General features: G+C 33.9%; 1 protein-coding gene across 16 annotated transcripts in view; it reads left to right on the forward strand.

Moving 5' to 3' along the window:
• Kiaa0586 (KIAA0586 ortholog) overlaps positions 1-19,617 on the forward strand; it is a 124,134-nt gene that overhangs the window by 38,214 nt on the left and 66,303 nt on the right. For 10 of the 16 annotated variants that reach the window (XM_048793294.1, XM_048793279.1, XM_048793287.1 and 7 more), the window contains 7 exons: positions 5,267-5,339; positions 6,917-7,147; positions 8,181-8,355; positions 11,221-11,415; positions 12,699-12,886; positions 15,607-15,717; positions 18,426-18,515. In XM_048793294.1, coding sequence (XP_048649251.1) covers positions 5,267-5,339; positions 6,917-7,147; positions 8,181-8,355; positions 11,221-11,415; positions 12,699-12,886; positions 15,607-15,717; positions 18,426-18,515 — 1,063 coding nt within the window. The remainder of the gene's footprint in view (positions 1-5,266; positions 5,340-6,916; positions 7,148-8,180; positions 8,356-11,220; positions 11,416-12,698; positions 12,887-15,606; positions 15,718-18,425; positions 18,516-19,617) is intronic. The other 6 variants (XM_048793282.1, XM_048793286.1, XM_048793288.1 and 3 more) reach the window with 3 other exon arrangements.

The raw sequence follows: 19,617 nt of genomic DNA on the forward strand, positions 1-19,617 counted from the left end.
TTCACCTCCCTGATTGTTTCTTTTGCTGAGAAGAAGCTTTTCAGTTTGAATCCATCCCACTTGTTGATTCTTGATTTTTATTTCTGATGCTATAGGAGTCTTGTTAAGGAAGTCGGGGCCTAATCTGACATGATAAAGATTTGGGCCTCCTTTGTCTTCTATTAGGCGCAGGATCTCCGAACTAATTTCTAGGTCCTTGATCCACTTTGAGTTGAATTTTATGCATGGTGAGAGATAGAGGTTTAATTTCATTTTGTTGCATATGTATTTCCAGTTTTCCCAACACCATTTGTTGAAGAGGCTATCTTTTCTCCAATGTATGTTTTTGGTGCCTTTGTCTAGTATGAGATAACTGTATTTATGTGGGTTTGTCTCTGGGTTCTCTATTCTCTACCATTGGTCCACCAGTTTATTTTGGTGCCAATACCATGCTGTTTTTGTTATTATTGCTGTGTAGTGTAGTTTAAGGTCTGGTATAGTGAGTGATGCCACTTGCTTCACTTTTCCTGCTAAGGATTGCTTTGGCTATTTTGGATCTCGTATTTTTCTAGATGAATTTCATGATTGTTTTTTCTATTTTTATGAGGAATATCATTGGGATTTTGATTAGAGTTGCATTAAATATGAATAGTGCTTTTAGTAGTGTGGTCATTGTGACAAGATTAACTCTGCGTATCCAGGAACAAGGAAGATCTTCCCATCTTCTCAAGTTTTCTTCAATTTCTTTCTTTAGCGTTCTGTAGTTTTCATTGTAGAGGTCTTTCACCTTTTTTTGTTAGGTTTATTCCCAAGTATTTTTTTTTTGAGGCTACTGTAAATGGGGTAGTTTTCCTAGTTTCTCTTTCAGAGGATTTGTCACTGATATACAGAAATGCCTTTGATTTATGCGTATTGATTTTATATCCTGCTACTTTGCTGAATTCATTTATTAGTTCTTGAAGTTTTCTGGTGGAACTTTTTGGGTCTTCTAGGTATAGAATCATATTGTCAGCAAGTAGTGCTAATTTGAGTTCTTCTTTTCCTATGTGTATCCCTTTAATTTATTTTGTCTGTCTAATTGCTCTGGCCAGTGTTTCACGAAGTAAAAATAGAAGTGGTGAAAGAGGGCATCCCTGTCTTGTTCCAGCTTTTAGAGGAAATGATATAATTTTTTTTTCCATTTAGAATGATGTTGGCCTGGGGATTAGCATAGATAGCTTTTATAATGTTGAGATATGTCCCAGTTATTCCTAGTTTTTCAAACATGAAGGGGTGCTGTATTTTGTTGAATGCTTTTTCTGCATCTATTGAGATGATCATATGATTCTTATCTTTAAGTCTATTGATGTGATGAATTACATTGATTGATTTCCATATGTTGAACCAACCTTGCATCCCTGGGATGAACCCCACTTGATTGTGGTGCACTATGTTTTTGTATTTGATTTGCCGGAATTTTATTGAGAATTTTTGCATCTATGTTCATGAGAGATATTGGTCTGAAGTTTTTTTTCTTTAATGTGTGTTCGCCTGGTTTTGGAATCAGAGTGACGTTGGCCTCATAGAATGAGTTTGGAAGTACTCCCTCTTTTTCTGCTTCCTGAAATAAATTGAAGAGTATTGGTATTAGTTCTTCTTTAAAGATGTTGTAGAACTTGGCTGTGTATCTATTTGGTCCTGGGCTTTTTTTGGTTAGTAGGCTTCTGATGGGATCTTCTATTTCATTACTTGAAATTGATCTGTTTAAATTGTGTGTGTATATCATCCTGATTCAATTTGGGCAAATCATGAGACTCTAGAAATTTGTCAGTGCCTTCGATATTTTCTATTTTATTGGAGTACAAGTTTTCAAAATAATTTCTAAGTATCTTCTGTATTTCTGTAGTGTCTGTTGTGATATTTCCTTTTTCATCACGTATATTAGTAATTTGAGTTTTCTCTCTCCTCTTCATTACATTTTATTTATTTTTTCAAAGAACCAACTTTTTTTTGGTCAATTTTTTCAGTTGTTTCTTTTGTTTCAATTTCATTGATTTCAGCTCTGATTTTAAGTATTTCCTATCTTCTACTGTTTTTGGTGTTGATTTGTTCTTTTTCTAGCGCTCTGAGGTATAATGTTAGGTCATTTATTTGTTGACTTTTTCTTCTTTTAAGGAATGAACTCCATGCAATGAACTTTCCTCTTAGTACTAAATACCTTCAAAGTGTCCCAGAGATTTTGATGCATTGTTATCTGTGTTCTCATTCACCTCTAAGAATCTCTTAATCTCCTCCTTGATGTCTTTTGTAACCCATTGTTCATTTGGTAGCATATTATTTAGTCTCCAGGTGTTGGAGTAGCTTTTATTTTTTTATCTTATCATTGTTTGCTAATTTCATCCCATTATGATCTGATTGAATGCATGTTAGTATCTCTACTTTTTTGTATTTGTTAAAGAGTTGCTTTGTGGCATAATATATGGTCTATTTTAAAGAAGGATCCATGTGCTGCTGAGAAGAAAGTGTATTCACTTGTTGATGGATGAAATATTCTATATATGTATGTTAAGTCTAAGTTATTGATTGTATTATTGAGTTCTACAGTTTCTTTGTTTAGATTTGTTTGGATGATCTTTCTGTTGGTGAAAGAGTTGTGTTAATGTCACCCAGAATTATAGTGTTGTGGTCTCTTTGACTCTTGAACTTGAGGAGAGTTTCTTTGATGAATGTAGATGCTCCATTCTTTGGGGCATATATATTTATTCTTGTTATGTCTTGTTAGTGTATGGTTCCTTTGAGCAGTATGTAATATCCTTCTTTATCCCTTTTGATTAACTTTTGCTTGAGGTCTACTTTATTTGATATGAAGATGGAAACCCTTGCTTGTTACGGTAGTCCATATGAGTGGTATGTTTTCTCCTAACCTTTCACCTTCAGTCTGTGGATGTCTTTTTCTATGAGATGAGTCTCTTGAAGGCAGTATATTGTTGGGTCTTTTTAAAAATCCAATCTGCCAGTCTATGTGTTTTGATTGATGAGTTTAGGCCATTAACATTCAGGGTTATTATTAAAACATCATTTGTATTCCCGCTTATTTTTTAAAACATTTTTTTTATATAACTTGAATTGGTTTCTTCTTTGATTGTTTTTCTTTTAGTATAGTACTTCCCTCTGCTGATTTTCATCATTCTTTTTCATTTCCTCCTCATGGAATATTTTGCTGAGTATTTTTCTGTAGTTTAGTCTTTCTAGTTGTAAATTCTTTTAACTTTTGTTCATCTTGGCAAGTTTTAATTTTATCATCAAATCCAGCTAATATCCAGCTTAATTTTGTTAGATATAAGATTTTTGGTTGGCATCCATTTTCTTTCAGAGCTTGGTATATGTTATTTCAGGATCTTCTAGCTTTCAGGGTCTGAATTGAGAAATCTGCAGAGATTCTTATTGGTTTGCCCTTATATGTAATCTGATTCCTTTTTCTAGTGGCTTTTAATATTCTCTCCTTATTCTCTGTTTTCATTATAATGTGCCTTGGTGTAGATCTGTTGTGATTTTGTACATTTGGTGTCTTGTAAGTCTCTTATATTTGACTTTCCAATACATTCTTCATGTTTGGAAATTTTTCTGATATTATTTTATTGAATAGATTGTTAATTCCTCTGGTTTGTAACTCTACGCTTTCCTCTATCCCAATAATCCTTAAATTTGGTATGAATTTTTTTTTTTTTTTTTTAGTTTTCGGTGGGCACAACATCTTTATTTTATTTTTTTTATGTGGTGCTGAGGATCGAACCCTGCACCCCGTGCATGCCAGGCGAGCGCGCTACCACTTGAGCCACATCCCCAGCACCTGGTATGAATTCTTGAATGTTCTGTTCATGATTTCTCATCATCTTCACTGTGTGAACTTTATTTTGACGATTATGTATTTTGTCTTCATTCGCTGAGGGTTCTGTCTTCCAAGTGATCTAATCTGTTGGGGTTCTTCCTATTGAGTGTTTTTTTTTTAAATATTTTTTTCGTTGTGGATGGACATAACACCTTTATTTTATTTGTTGTATGTGGTACCAGGCATCAAATCCAGCTTCATGAATACTAGGCAAGCGCTGTAGCACTGAATCACAACCCCCACCCCTCTATTGAGTTTTCAATTTGGTTTATTGTTTTCTTTATTTCAAGGATTTGTTTTTTCTTTTTTTCCCCTAGAATCGCTATCTCCTTATTTGAAGTATACTTTTGCTTCCTGTATTTTTTTTATGTAGCTCTTTATCGAAATGATCTTTTGTTGCCTGTATTTAATCTCTTATATCATCCTTTAATTCATAGAACATTTAAATTATGTACATCCTAAACTCCTTCTCTGTCATTTCTTCTGCTGTGCTGATCATGCATTCTAATAATAGTTTAGAATAATAATTGGTTTGTTTGGGGCACTTTCTTCCCTGGTTTTTTCATGTTCATGTATCTTCCTTTCTACCACTGTGGATCTGAGGTATTACGTTTTTACCCTACAGACTTATCTTGTTTCTGCAGGATTCCAATGCCTCTCCTTCATATTGCTTCTAGGCCCCAGCCGGTGTCCCAAGCTGGGAGTTATCCCAACTAAAGATGGTGACAAAGGCATCTCAAGCTGGAGGTGGTTGCTTTCAGAGATAGGGTTTTAGGTCAGGTTGGGCTGGGGTGGTGACTTTGGATGACATGTTCAGAGATGCAGCTCTGTAGAGTACAGTGTTGTAGCTGGCAGCTGTCTCCAGACCCTGTCCGGTATCCCCAGGTGCAGGCTACAGTGTGTAGGGGACTATGGCAGTGGTTGCAGTGTCCCAAGGTAGAAGTGACTTGAGGAGTCCCATGTAGGTAGATGGGGGTCCCCACAGGACTGGCAGCCGGAGGTCCTGCACGTGGCCCCCATGTTTCCTGTGTGGGAGTGGTGGCTGTGATTCCTACGTGGGAGAGCAGCTGGAAGTCCTCTAATAACTAGCAGAGAAACAGTATTGCCACTACTTGAATCCCAGGTCACGGAGTGACACAGAATGCATCCACCCTCTAGCCCGCCATCTTGGATCCAGTAATACTTTTTATTGATGGAAATTTTCCCTCTTATCATTGGAACACATCTTCTTTACTTCTTTTCAAACATTTGTCCTTCAAACATTTAATGAAAACTAAATACCACTAGTTTTTCCTTTTCAGATGAAAGAGATTGAGCTACACAGTAGATTTAGAACTAGTTAAGAATGATATTTGATTTAGGTCCTGTTCTCAGGGCATTAAGTATTAATTTAAGAAAATTCCTTTTTCTCTTTTTTAGAGAGATATCAGAGAAAATTAGGATCAAAAAGATAGTAGATGAGTGGATTAAAACTATTTCGGCAGAAATTCAGGTATGTTTTGGTAAAATTTAAAATTAAGTTGAATTTTCAGAATGTAGCATTAATTCCAGTTTATAATACTTGTTCTCAAAATATTCTTTACATCTGAGTTCACTGAAAATTCTTTATTTCCCTTTATCACTGTATTTACTTAGAAGTGATAATTTTGTTTTTTTATTTTATTTAAAAAAATTTTTTTGTAGTTGTAGATGGACAGAATGTCTTTATTTTATTTGTTTATTTTTATATGGTGCTGAAGATTGAACCCAGTGCCTCATGCATGCTAAGAAAGCACTCCCACCACTGAGCTACAGCCCCAGCCAGGGATAGTTTTATTTAACAAATGTTTTATCTTAAAAATTATATTGTGACTCTTATCTGGAAAATTGTTGGTCAGTAAATATGAGTAACTTGATAAAAAAATTTAGCAAAAGCATTTAGAAAAGATTTATATTTGCAAAGATGTTTTCAAGACAGCATATTTAGAAGCATTGGCTCACTATCATAAAAATAGCAAAGTTACTTAAAAGGGACAGTTTTTTCCAATTTCCAAGATGACTAAGTGTACAGAAGTCACTTCCAGATAGAAAAACAGTACCTTCTCATATCCACAGAGGGCATGGTATATCTTTAGTGTCAGCATTGAAAAGTCTGGAAGTTGTTTTTATTGGGGGCCAGTAATAGGAAATTATTTAAGTTTTATATGTTTAGAAAGAGCAGAACAAGACAGAATATTCTGGGGTTTTTTGTTTGTTTTGTTATGTTTTTATCTTGGAGGGCAAGGTGGTTTTTTTTCTGACTGTAAGAAGTACTTACGTGCTTACCTATAGTGGTAAGAAGGTAAAGTGTCAGTCCGTTTTTAGAGCAATAAACATGGAAATACATTTTTAAACTTTCTTATGTTGAAGTATATATCTCTAATATAGTTATGAAGATTTATATTTACATTATATTTATATGATGCCTCAGAAAAAAAGTCGAAAGATTCAGAATCTAGTTCTGGCTTTGTAGCCAACTGATAATATATATTCCTCTATTGCTATGAATTCTGTGCAAAATATTTATCTTAGTTTTATTATAAATTAAATTTACTAAATTCCTATGGTTCAAACATCAAAAATAATAAAGTTGCTGGGTGCAGTGGCACACTCCTGTAATCCCAGTGACTTGGGAGAACCGAGCAGGAGGATCACAAGTTGGAGAGCAGCCTCAGCAACTTAGTGAGGCCATAAGCAACTTAGCAAGACCCTGTCTCAAAATAAAAAATACAAAGGGATGTGGATGCAACTCATTGGTAAAGCACCCCTAGGTTCAATCCCCAGTACAAAAAAAAGAATGAAGTTTGTAATGAAAATTTACCCTTCTATCCCTATATCTCATCTATATCTCATTCCCCTTGCTCCATAAAATACTAGTCATTTTAATTTTTTGTTTATTCTTCCAGAGATTTTTTTTTTATTCATGTGTAAGCAGTATTCTTTCTTTTAAAAGCATTTTAAACTGGTAAACTATATAACAACAAACAATTTCTGGTGTGAGAGCATTACTATTTTTGTAGGTTTAAGTAATTTTAATTTTGTTTACCTTAGGATGAATTGGCAAGAAAAGATTATGAAAAAAAGAGATCTGATCTTAAGAATCAAAGGACCAAGAAAGCTCAGAATATGAGTAAAGATACTAAAACCAACATAAAAGACAAAACTGTGAACAGGCCTATAATTCCAAGACAGCATTCTCAAAAACAAATAGAGGAACATTTTAGAAGTCCACCTATGAGGAGGAGCATGCCTGCTTCAGGTGTACAGAAAGAAAGAAAAGAAGTAAGATCCTAATCTGGTTTTGTGACATAAATGCTGCATTATAATTATTTCCTTTAAGATATATATAAAGAATTTATGAATAATGAATTAAACATGAAGATGTTTTTAAAATACAAAGCACCATACAAGTGTAAACTGTCTTTACACTATCAACATTTAAGGTTTTGAATTCATAAAGTGGAAGGTGTTATACAAAATCTGCTTGTTGTTCCTTCCTTTTGAGATGTCGTACTTACTTTTTAAATATTTTTTAAAAGGTAGGTCTTGCTGTGTTTACCTATACTGACACCAGACTCCTGAGCTCAAGTTGTCCTTCCTTGGCTTCTGAGTAGCTGGGACTACAGGCCCATGCAACCACACCCAGCTTTTCAGGCCTCATACTTAGAATCTTAGCATTAAAGTCATGGCAGGTTACCTAGAGATCATCTAGCTCCCAAACCAGATGATATCAAAAGTGTGTTTCATCTTTGTGTTTGTGTGGTTTGTTTTTAAATTTACTTTTGGTGCTTGGTGAGTACAAGTCATGGTAATAGATGTTATAGTGGGAATTTTTGTGTGTGCTCTAACTAGGCTTTAATTTTCTTAAAGTCAAATGTAGTTTGTTGGGCAGATCAGCAAAGCATCTAGTTCTTGCCACTTAGTAAATATTGGATAAATGCTGCCTTTCTGTGGCATTTAGATATGGTTGAAAGTGGGGTCAGGGATGTATGAAGACTAGGTTTGTTGTATTTTATTGTACTCGAATATAACAAATATGTAAAATGTATTTAAACATTTATTTTTGGTGCTGAAGATATATTAGTTATGTAAGAATTTTTGTGTTTATTAGGTAGATGAAACGTGTATTTAAATTTTGTGCTTTTTAAACGTACATTTGAAAATTTCATCCAGAGTTTAAGAGCTATTTAAAATACAGGATTTTTCTGACCTGTATTCTTATTATAGGGCTTGAGCTAGCAAAAGGAGGCTCTAGAAAAATGAGGCGTTTGATGTCTACTTTTTTCTGGTGACTTTAATAATTTTATATTCATAGGGGCATTTAAAATCAACCACAGTGATACAAGATGATGATTATATGTTACACATATATGGAAAACCTGTTTATCAGGGTCATCGCAGCACTCTTAAAAAAGGACCATATCTCAGATTTAATTCTCCATCTCCTAAGTCCAAACCGCAGAGACCAAAAGTAATAGAACGAGTTAAAGGTAAGGACCCCTCATTTTTTTTTTATTGGTTGTTCAAAACATTACAAAGCTCATGACATATCATCTTTCATACATTTGATTCAAGTGGGTTATGAACTCCCATTTTTACCCCAAATACAAAATGCAGAATCACATCGGTTATACATCCACATTTTTACATAATGCCATATTAGTGACAGTTGTATTCTGCTACCTTTCCTATCCCCTCCTATCCCCCCTCCCCTCCCCTCCCATCTTCCCTCTCTACCCCATCTACTGTTGTTCAATGCAGTCGCCCTCAATTTTTTTAATCTTTTTTTTATGGTATCAGTTTAATATGGCTTGCTTTTTGTTTCTTATAAATATAGTTCAAATTATATAATGCTTAGGGATGGAAAATAATTCTTTCTAGAGACTTGGGAAGAAATGGATGAGAACTTAAAAGATGCAGAAGATAGGAATAAGTGGGAAGAAAGGTAGTAGTAGATGATATTTTCAGATAAGGCATCATAAAATTTTAATTTAATTTTTTTTTTAGTTGTAGTTGGACACAATACCTTTATTTTATTTACTTATTTTTATGTGGTTCTGAGTATCAAACCCAGCGCCTCGAATGTGCTAGGCCACAGCACCAGCCTCAAGGCATCATAAAATTTTTATTTAGGGGATAATGAGTCTTGAACAATCCAAATTATAATCTAGGAAAAGTAGGCATTTCCTTGAAGACCTTGGTCCATCATGTTTTTATGAACGGAAAGATCAGCCACCATATGCTGTTTATTATTGTGTAGTATTTATAGGCCCCATTGAAGTTTTGTTTATTCTCAGAGAACCTTAGGTAGCAAGGGTGAAAATGTTTTTGTCTCTTTTGTTCACAAATAAAACCATGCTCATTTATCACTCCACATTTTGACTCACAACAACCATTTCACTGGTACCCTTAAATATAACTTAGTTAAGTATTGACTGTTGACTGTGGTTACATTTTGAAGTTTTTCAGCTTTACTTTAGCAATCAATAAGCTATTTTGACAATATGTGATAATTAGTGAGTACTAACCCATTTCCTTTTCTTTCTAGAAGTTGGAGCTGTGACAACTACTTTAGTTCTCTCTTTTTTTTTCTAAAAGTTATCTTTTATGATGTGAAGTTATTTACAAATTATACTGGTATTATTTTAGTAAACATATAGCTTATGTTTAGTAAACATATAGCTTATGTTACCCCAACCCTAATGTTTCCTATTATTTATTGGAGACTTACTATTAAATTATAAAAAAATTAAGTAAAATAAAAACATATTATATTTGGAGTTTTGAAAGCCTTCTCAAAAAATAGCTTGATATTTTAAAATACTTTCATATCAAAAATATGAAATGGGGGGGTACCAGGGATTGAACTCAGGTTCAACCACTGAGCCACCTCCCCAGCCCATTTTTAATTCATTTTGAAACAAGGCCTCACTAAGTTGCTAAGGCTGCCTTTGAACTCATGATCCTCCTGCCTCAGCTTCCCAAGCCACTGGGATTACAAGCATGCACCACTGTGCCCATTCCAAAAGTAACTTTTTCAGTAATCCTTTTAATGTAGAATTGAGTGAGCCTGTGGACACATGGTCATTCTGAGGCTTTGCTGCTAGCTATTCCTCTTCCTGGAGAGCTTTTCCTTCAGACACTCATGGGGCTCCCTCTTAGTCCCTTCCACTTCTGCCTTAGATGTTATCTCCTCAGAGAGGTCTACTGGCCATCCTATCCAAGAGCTGTCTCCTGTCCTTCCTATTCTTTTGCCTCACCTTACTGTTCTTCATAGCATAACATAACTCTTAAGTTATTTTTTATTTATTGTTTTCCTTACTATACTGTAAGCTCTGTGAGTACAATTGGTTTATCACCTTCAGATTCTCTGTGTATGGAACAATGCCCAACACTTATTAACATATTAATGCTGAACATATTCATTCAATAGAATGAATGAATATCAAAGATGTAAAAGTATGGTAAAATTTTTCTTTTTGGAATCATAAACAAAGGAAGTTTTAAAAAATCTAGATGTATAAACCCACCCATGTGTTAAAAATAAAAATTTATAATAATGCCAGGAAAGTTTTAGAAAGTAGTTTAGTCTCTTTTTCCTTGATTTTCTTTTCTTTTCTTTTTTTCTTTTTTCTTTTTTGTTTTGGTACTGGGGATTGAACCCAAGGGTACTTTACCATTGATCCACATTCCCAATCCTTTTTTATTTTTGAGACAGGGTCTTTTTGTGAGGTTGCTGAGGGCCTCACTAAATTGTTGAGGCTGGCCTAAAACTTAAAATCCTTTTGCCAAGTGCCTGGTTTACAGGCATGTTCCACCATGCCTGACTTCCTTGTATTTTTAACTAGACCGGGGTGGCAAACTATGGTTTACAGGTGAGCTGTTTTTATAAATATAAGTTTTATTTGAACATAGCTATGTTCATTCATTTACTTACTACCCATGGCTGCTTTCCTGATATATCAACAGAATTAAATAGTTGTGACTGAGACCACATGGCCAACAAGACTGAATTATTTACTCTCTGGCAATTTAAGATGTTTGCCAACCTTGGGTCTATAGGTTTCTTCTGCTTTGGGGCTCTGTAACTCCTTATTAAATGGAATGAAATATTTCTGTAAAGAAGAGTTACTGTATTTCCAGATGGTTAGATAATAGATATTTAAGTAATATTTTTATTTTTATTTTTTAAAATATTTTTTAGTGTTGACGGACCTTTATTTTAATTCATTTATTTATATTCGGTGCTGAGAATTGAACCCAATGCTTCACACATGTGAGGCAAGCACTCTACCACTGAGCCACAACCCCAGCCCCAAGTAATATTTTAAAATATCTACTGTTGATTATTATAGGCACTAAAGTAAAATCAATAAGAACACAAACTGACTTTTATGCAACAAAATCTATGAAGATGGATTCTAAGATACAACATCCCATTACTACACCACCTCATGGTGATCAGCAATATTTGTTCAGCCCAAGCAGAGAAATGCCTACTCTTTCAGGTACACTGGAAGGTCATCTAATTCCTATGGCAATTCTTTTAGGTAAGAACCAACAAAATATGTAGGTGAATTTTAATTAATCAGAACTGTTATTGAAACTATAGTCACTTACCTTTTCCTGTATGTGTTGTTTTTAGATGTGGAGAGGGCCTCAGTATCTTCTGCTATATAATAGCAATCTGAAATAAGGGATTCCTGCCATAGTTTCACTCACAGGAGACTTTTTTTATTCTTTTGACATTTGATAGTACATGTCATAGATGAAGTGAAACTTTATAATATGTCTATATATGTCATTGACATTCATAATAATTCAAGAATTAGGAAACCTGATTGACTTGTTAATTTTGTTATGCTTTTAAAGTACTTTAAAGCACTTTTATGTACTTTTGTACTAGGCTGGGATAAGTAGAAGTCATGTAATTATGTATTATAAGCTGATAGTTGTTATTTACTTATTTGAGGTTTCTGGTCATCATGTTAAAATTGAACAAATAATTTTTGCTGTTCAAATCTAATTAGCTTTTTTTTCCTTTTGGTGCCATTGCCATTTTGTCTTAATTTTGATGGATGATTTAAATATGAAATTTTTAAATATAAGAGTTATTTATTTTTTATGGTGCTGGACATTGAACTCAGGGTCTTGTGTATGCTAGGCATGTGCTCTAACTAACGTTGAGCTGTATTCCCAGCCCAAGAATTTTTTATTTTTGATGTTATGATTAATGACATGTCAACTTGACAGCTTATGTGTGTTTAAACATGCCTTCTAGTATAATAATAGCTAACATTTTTAAAGCTTAAGCCCTTTATATATGTTCACTCATTTAACACAATAAATAGAGCACTTGGTGTAATATACCAGTTTTATAGGTAAAAAACCTAGGTACAAAGGGGCTAAGTAGTAATTTGTCAAAGACTATACAGGTAGAATGGAGCTAAGATTCAAATCCAAGCATTCTACTTCAGAGTTTGTGCTTTTAATAAGTATATCATACTCTCTCTTAACTTAGAAATGTAGAAAACAAGTGGGATTTTGAAAGGAAAGCTGAGAAATTTGGGGCAATATGTGGTAATATTAGTGGTAATATTAGTGCCTAGCAGACTTTGTTTTGAGAGTTAAATTAAATAGTACATCTAAAGTGGTTAATGCTGATAAGTATCTCCACTGCTAAAAGGATGACATGGCATTTAGACAGTGGTGATGATAGAGGGAGAGGAGTGCTTTCCTTTCGTGCAAGAAAACAGCCATAAAATCCAGACAGTGGGTTGTTTCTTTATTTTTTGAAACAATTGACTTTAGTTTTTTCCCCTAAACTTCTTAGGACAAACCCAAAGTAATAGTGATTCCATGAGGCCTACTGGAGTAATGGCAAACAAGCCACACCCTATAACTGTGACAACTTCTATTCCTCCATCATTTCGAAAAGCAGAAACTGGGATAAAGAAACCCAACATAGCAGTTGTGGAAATGAAGTCAGAAAAAAAAGATCCTCCTCAACTTTCTGTACAGGTATGCCACAGTACATGAGCAGAAAATTTTAAGGCAAAATCTTTGGCTTAATATGTACTTATAATCCATTATAATACTTCATGAGAACTTTGCTTTCATCATGGCTCCTTCATTCTTTAAAACTGTGATGTTAATATGATGTCCCTATCCTTGTTGTGTATGATTTAAACTACTTTTAGGCCAATGACTTGTATACAGGTGACTTGACAGTATCCGGAGGGAACAATTGAGTAGTATATTATAATTAATTTAAAAAGAATGTTGAGATTTATATAATACTTCAAACTTTATGCAAATATATAAGAAAAGTTGAATGAATGTAAATATAACTTTCTTTTTGTGGCACCAGGGATGGAACTCAGGGCCTCGTACATGCTAGGTAAGCACTCTATCACTAAACTATATCCCCAACCCTTTTTTTCCCTCACAGTGCTTGGGATCAAACCCAGAGTCTCATGCATGGCTTGCAAATGCCCTACCCTTCCCGAGCCCTTCTTATTTTGTTTTGAGACAGGTTCTCCCTAAATTGCCCAGGCTGGCATCAAAATTAAGGTCCTTCTACCTCAACCTCCTGAATCACTGGGATTATAGGTGTTTGCTACCACTCCTTGCTAGATAGAACTTATTTTTATATTCAAGTTATAATGTATAATTTTAGTGAAATTCTAATTTAAAAAATACTCATGATTTTTTTCTTTCTTGAACCATAGGAGTATCATTTGCATATCTGAAACAATAAAGGGTTTAGAAAAGTTAAATGTTTGAGTACTGATTCAATATAACAAGACTTCAGAATTAGCCTTGGGTATTTAAAAATAATGTAATGTGATAGAGACTTCATTAATCAGTGGGAAATAGAATTCATGTGACTAAAGCAATGCACTTATAATTGACTTAACTCAATTTTAGAGTTTGAATTCCTATTGCAACTAGCAATTGAGTTCTGAATAACCGGACAGCTAAAGTTTAATTACATAATATAAAAAAATCAGAATTTTTACAAAGCTGAAGCTAAGTATAGCTAGATATGAGGGAAAAAAAAAACCCTAGATATGATAGAAAATTAGATTTGAATCTGTAAAATCTAAAGGTTTTATATTTTTTAAAAAATCTAAATAAAAAATAAAAAGGAAAACAACATACAGTGAAAACATATGAAAGAAAATAGTAGTGAATAATTAATTCAAAAATATAAAGACCTTTATGAATCAATAAGAAAACATATAGGTCTAAATCCTGAAATATTCAAAGGCCATGAATAAGAGTCTATAAAGGAGGAAATACAGTTAATCATCAAGGAAATTAAATTTTGCTAATAGCCAAGATAATGCAAAATAAAATAATAATACACTTAACTGTTACTAAGCCGGGCATCGTGGTGCCCACTTATAATCCCAGTGGTTGGGAGGCTGACGCAGGAAGATCGCAGGTTTGAAGCCAGCCTCAGCAATGTAGCCAGGAGGCTGTAAGGAACCTAGTGAGGTCCTGTCTCTAAATTAAAAATAAAAAGGGTTGGGGATGAGTGGTAGGGTACAGAGGTGGGGTTACTCAGAAAGTGACACGTAACTTCCACTGTTGCCCAGTCCCCTCCAGAGGGGATGAGGACCCTGGCCCTCTGTCTGCCACCCGTACCAACAGCAGCACCAGGTCTGTGTGTCAGGACCAGCTCCTCCCCTCAGCAGAGCAGCTGGAAGCAGTGCTCCCACCAGCACACTCTCTGGCCCAGCCACCAGCCAGGTCTCACTATGGTAAGGATGAGTGACAGGTTGAGTTCAAAGTCCTCCAAGCATTAATGAATAAATGAATATGAGGATGGGCCCCTAAGCTTCTGCCTTAGAGGTATGCACAACCCACCCAACCCCTAGGAGACTACAATGCAATGTTTCTGTTCAAGTTGTGAAATACACACACACACACACACACACACACACACACACAAACATGTGAAAAAGGGCTGGGGATGCGGCTCAGTTGTTAAGTGCCCTTGATCCCCAGTACCAAAAAATAAAATAAAATAAAATAAAAAACTGTTACCAAATAAGCAATCTTATTATCTAACTTTTGTTGAAAGTTGGATAAAACTTGGGATTAATTAAATTTGGATTATGTAAATAGAGATTGTTTTGATTGCATTTGCCAGTAATTACTAAGAATCTGAAATATTTATGTCCTGAGGCCCAAGAAGTTATTAATCTGATAGCAAAGTTTAGGAAGAAAAGCCTGTGTGTGTGTGTGTGTGTGTGTGTGTAAGTTTTTTTGTGGTGATTTTTGTATAATCATGGAAAAGTTGGAAATACCCTAAATGTTTATCAACAGGAATGTAATTAAAATAATTAAGGTATTTGTTGAAAAATTAAAATATAAAAATATAAAGTCATACAGAGGCATGATAAGGTGTTTATGATCTAATAGTGAATAATCAGAAATGAAAACTATTTTAGATTTACCTATGGATATATCTATATATAAATCTATAGATAAATATAAAATAGGTAAATATAAAAGGACAAAGAATATAGTGAAATGGAGTTGGTTTAAGATAGAATTTTCTGTTTCCTCCTTTACTTTTTATATTTTATAAAATAAGCTTTCATAATTTAAAAAGTTTGTTAGCCATTAACTTTACAATAAAAATTTAGAGGGCACATTTTCTATCTAGCTTTTTGACGAATATTTGAGTCAGAATGATGCGGAAAATTAGATGTTGTGTTCTGTTGTAGGTATTACCCAGTGTAGACATTGACAGCATTTCAAATGGTAGTGTTGATGGTGGTTCATCTCTGTCAAGTCCCAAAGAAGCCTCTCTTCCTCAGCTGCAGACTTGGATTCAGGTATATTTCAGAATTCTATCACTGTTTTGAGTAATGTCTGAGTGTAGGTTTTATTCCATGCAAAAGCATTCTATCATAATCATAATCTATTATAATTAGATTTTTTTGAAGAAAAGATTCAGAATAAATCTCAAATTGTTTATGAACTTGAAAGAAAATTTATTTTAGATCCTTACGTTTGTAAGTATTCAGAAAGTAATAATCCATACTATAACATTTTAAAAAAATATTTATTTATTTATTTTTGCATTACAATTCTTAATACACCATTATATCATAATTTATCATAACTCTGATTATATATAAGGTATGTTGACACCAAATTCACATCTTCATACATGTATTTTGTATATGAGGGTCTCCTTTCACTATCTATGCTATTCCCCTTCTCCCTCCCTTTCCCTCCCACCCCTATTCCCTATCTAGAGGTAATCTTCCTCCCTTGCTCTCCCTCCCAATCCCATTTTGAGATACCCCCCTTATATCAGAGAAGACATTTGGCATTTATTTTTTTGGGATTGGCTAACTTCACTTAGCATAATCTTCTCTAATGCCATCCATTTCCCTGCAAATGCCATGATCTTATTCTTTTCTATTGCTGAGTAATATTCCATTGTGTATAAATGCCACATTTTTTTTTTAATCCATTCACTGAAGGACATTTAGGTTGGCTCCACAGTTTAGCTATTGTGAATAATTGTGCTGCTATAAACATTGATGTGGCTGTGTCCCTGTAATATGCTGTTTTTAGGTCCTTTGGGTATAGTATGAGAAGAGGAATAGCTGGGTCAAATGGTGATTCCATTCCCAGTTTTCCAAGGAATCTCCATACTGCTTTCCAAATTGGCTGCACCAATTTGCAGTCCCACCAGTAGTGTATGAGTGTACCCCTCCCACCCCCGCATCCTTGACAGCACTTGTTGTTTGTCTTCATAATGGCTGCCACTCTTACTGGAGTGAGATGGTATCTTAGAATAGTTTTAATTTGCATTTCTCTGATTGCTAGAGATGATGAGCATTTTTTCGTATATTTGTTGATTGATTATATATCCTCTTCTGAGAAGTGTCTGTTCAGGTCATTGGCCCATTTATTGATTGGATTATTTGTTTTTTTGGGTGCTTGTCTTGTTGAGCTCTTTATATACCCTAGAGATTAGAGCTCTATCTGATCTATGAGGGGTAAAAATTTGTCCCCAGGATGTAGGCTCCCTATTCACCTCACATATTATTTCTTTTGCTGAGAAAAAAACTTTTTAATTTGAATCCATCCCATTTATTGATTCTTGGTTTTAATTCTTGTGCTATAGGTGTCTTATTAAGGAGGTTGGGGCCTCCTTAATAAGGATGGAGATTAGGGCCTACTTTTTCTTCTATTAGACGCAGAGTCTCTGGTTTAATCCCTAGATCCTTGATCCATTTTGAGTTAACTTTTTTGCATGGTGCGAGATAGGGATTCAGTTTCATTTTGTTGCATATGGATTTCCAGTTTTCCCAGCACTTTGTTGAAGATGCTATCCTTTCTCCAGTGAATGCTTTTGGCATCTAAGATAGTTGTATATTTATGGTTAGTCTCTGTGTCTTCTATTCTATACCATTGGTCTACTAGATCCTTACATTTGTAAGTATTCAGAAAGTAATAATCCGTACTATAACTTTTTGATAACTTGTGAGACTCTCATATAAATAAAGAATTTCTCTTTGGTAAAGAATCTTTGATTTACAGGAAATTATAGATTTCCTTAATATGAATTATCTAGTGACAATTGGAGTTCATAGTTTAGGATGTTACATTGTCATCATGTTGTCATGATACAAAAATATGCAATCTAGTATGTATTTGCTTCTGAATAATTAAGTTATGCCTTTACTACACAGAAAAATAGCACTGTAGATGGTCCTGGTTTTATCTTAGTCTTGCTGTTGTGAGCAAATTTGGTCATTTGGGAGTAGTTTTAAAGAGAGGAGAAAAACCAATGATCTCTCATAGTTACAAATAGTAGAACTGACTCTAAATGAAATTTATACCTACTTTTAATTTTCACTAGTAATTTTTTTCGCTAGAATTTTATTGAAACATATATGACAAATAAAAAACTTTTTGAAATGTTTATCATTCTGTTCTCAGCAAGAGGCTATTGCGGTTTTTAGTGACTAGCCTTTGCATAGCAAGGCTTGGAAACTAAATTTGTGAAATGACTGTTTATGTAAAAAAAAATTACTTGATTCTGTATCTTTTTGTGAGTTTGTGTATAATTACATACATAAAACATTCTTCTTTATCTAAACTATGAGAGAAATCATAATCATAACATTTTGATCAATTGACTTAATAGCATTTGTTGATGGAGTCCTTTTTTTTTTTTTACATATCTTTATTTTATTATTTATTTTTATGTGGTGCTGAGGATTGAACCCAGGGCCTCATACATGCTAGGTGAGCACTCTACAGCTGAGCTACAACCCCAGCTCCTTGATGGAGTTCTTTAAATGTTAAAACTGATATTTAATTTTTTATTGCTTTGAAATGATGACCTAATGGTTTGGGACTAGCTTGATTTCATTTTCTAATTGAATAAATTGAGAACAGAATATTAAAATAAAAAACAGGGCCATGTAATTGCAAATTTATGCTACATGTGGAAATATAAATTACATATAAGATTTAAAAAATTGAACACAACAAAAACTTTCTTTAAATGCTTTCTTAGGTTCCACAATTTATGAAGGTAGATGAAGAGGATGAGAAGTTTCCAGGGAGTAACTTTGATGAAGTAATCGATGTTATACAGGTAACAAAGGTTAGAAACCATGAACAATTGTATGTCTACCAGTATTTTCCAAGTGGTTGAATATCTTTTGACTATCAATATTATGTTGCAGTGCTTTGAGAAACTAGCTTTTACTTTTACTTCAAGTTGTTCACTTTTATTTTTAAAAAATTATCAAGTTGTTATTCCATAATACAATGTTGTTTTTATCTGTAGTACCTTTCTGCCTCCAAGAAATTTTATGATTATCTGCTGTTTCTAACCTACATCTTGTCTTGTTTGCTTTTTACTTTTCTTTTTTCTTTCCATTGCTTTTGGTTTCCCTCTTTTGAATCAGTCCTTTTTTCATTTTATGACATTTATCTCTTGATTTCGAAAAGGTCACCTGATAGTTTATACTGAGAAAAAAAAGTTGTGAATCGTTTAAAATTCGAGGGAAAATCCCATATGCAGGCAGAGTTATAGAAATAAAGGAACAGAAATAGGGAAAAAGTAGGAGGAAGTAAAATATAAAAGATGGAAAAAAGGATGATAGATCAAAGAAACTACTTGAATATTATATGTCATTAGATTTTAGGGAAGATATTTTTTGTATTTCTTTCAGAGCTGAGACTAGTGCTATTAATCAAAAAATGAAAGCCTACTTTAAAATATGCAGAGGTATGTGTTATATTAATGCTTTTTGCTCACAGGTATGTCTTCTTATCTGAGCACCATATAAGTGTTTTGGATACAAGAACCCTATTTATTTTCATATTCCTCATGCCTAATGAAAGAAACAGTAGAACTAGCAAGGGATTTAGAGTTCAAAGACAAGGGTTCCTGCCCTTTCTCTACCACTTATTAGCTGTGTACTTCATATGTCTGTAATTGCTTCAAAATAACACGTGAAGGGGGAAACGGGTGGGAGGTTAGTTTAGATTACACAGAGTTGGCCATGAGTTGAGAGCTGTTGAAACTGAGAATAGATAAATGTGATTCTTATTATTTATTTATAACAAATAGTATGTGGGGACTATTTTATTTTTTTAAAGATGTGTGACATTTTTCATCATAATCAGTTTAAAAATTCCAGAAATAACTCTTTTGATCATGATGATATGAATAATGTATAAGGTGATCTTACTGCATA

Source organism: Marmota marmota, unplaced genomic scaffold, assembly GCF_001458135.2.
Source record: "Marmota marmota marmota unplaced genomic scaffold, marMar, whole genome shotgun sequence".
NCBI lineage: Eukaryota > Metazoa > Chordata > Mammalia > Rodentia > Sciuridae > Marmota > Marmota marmota.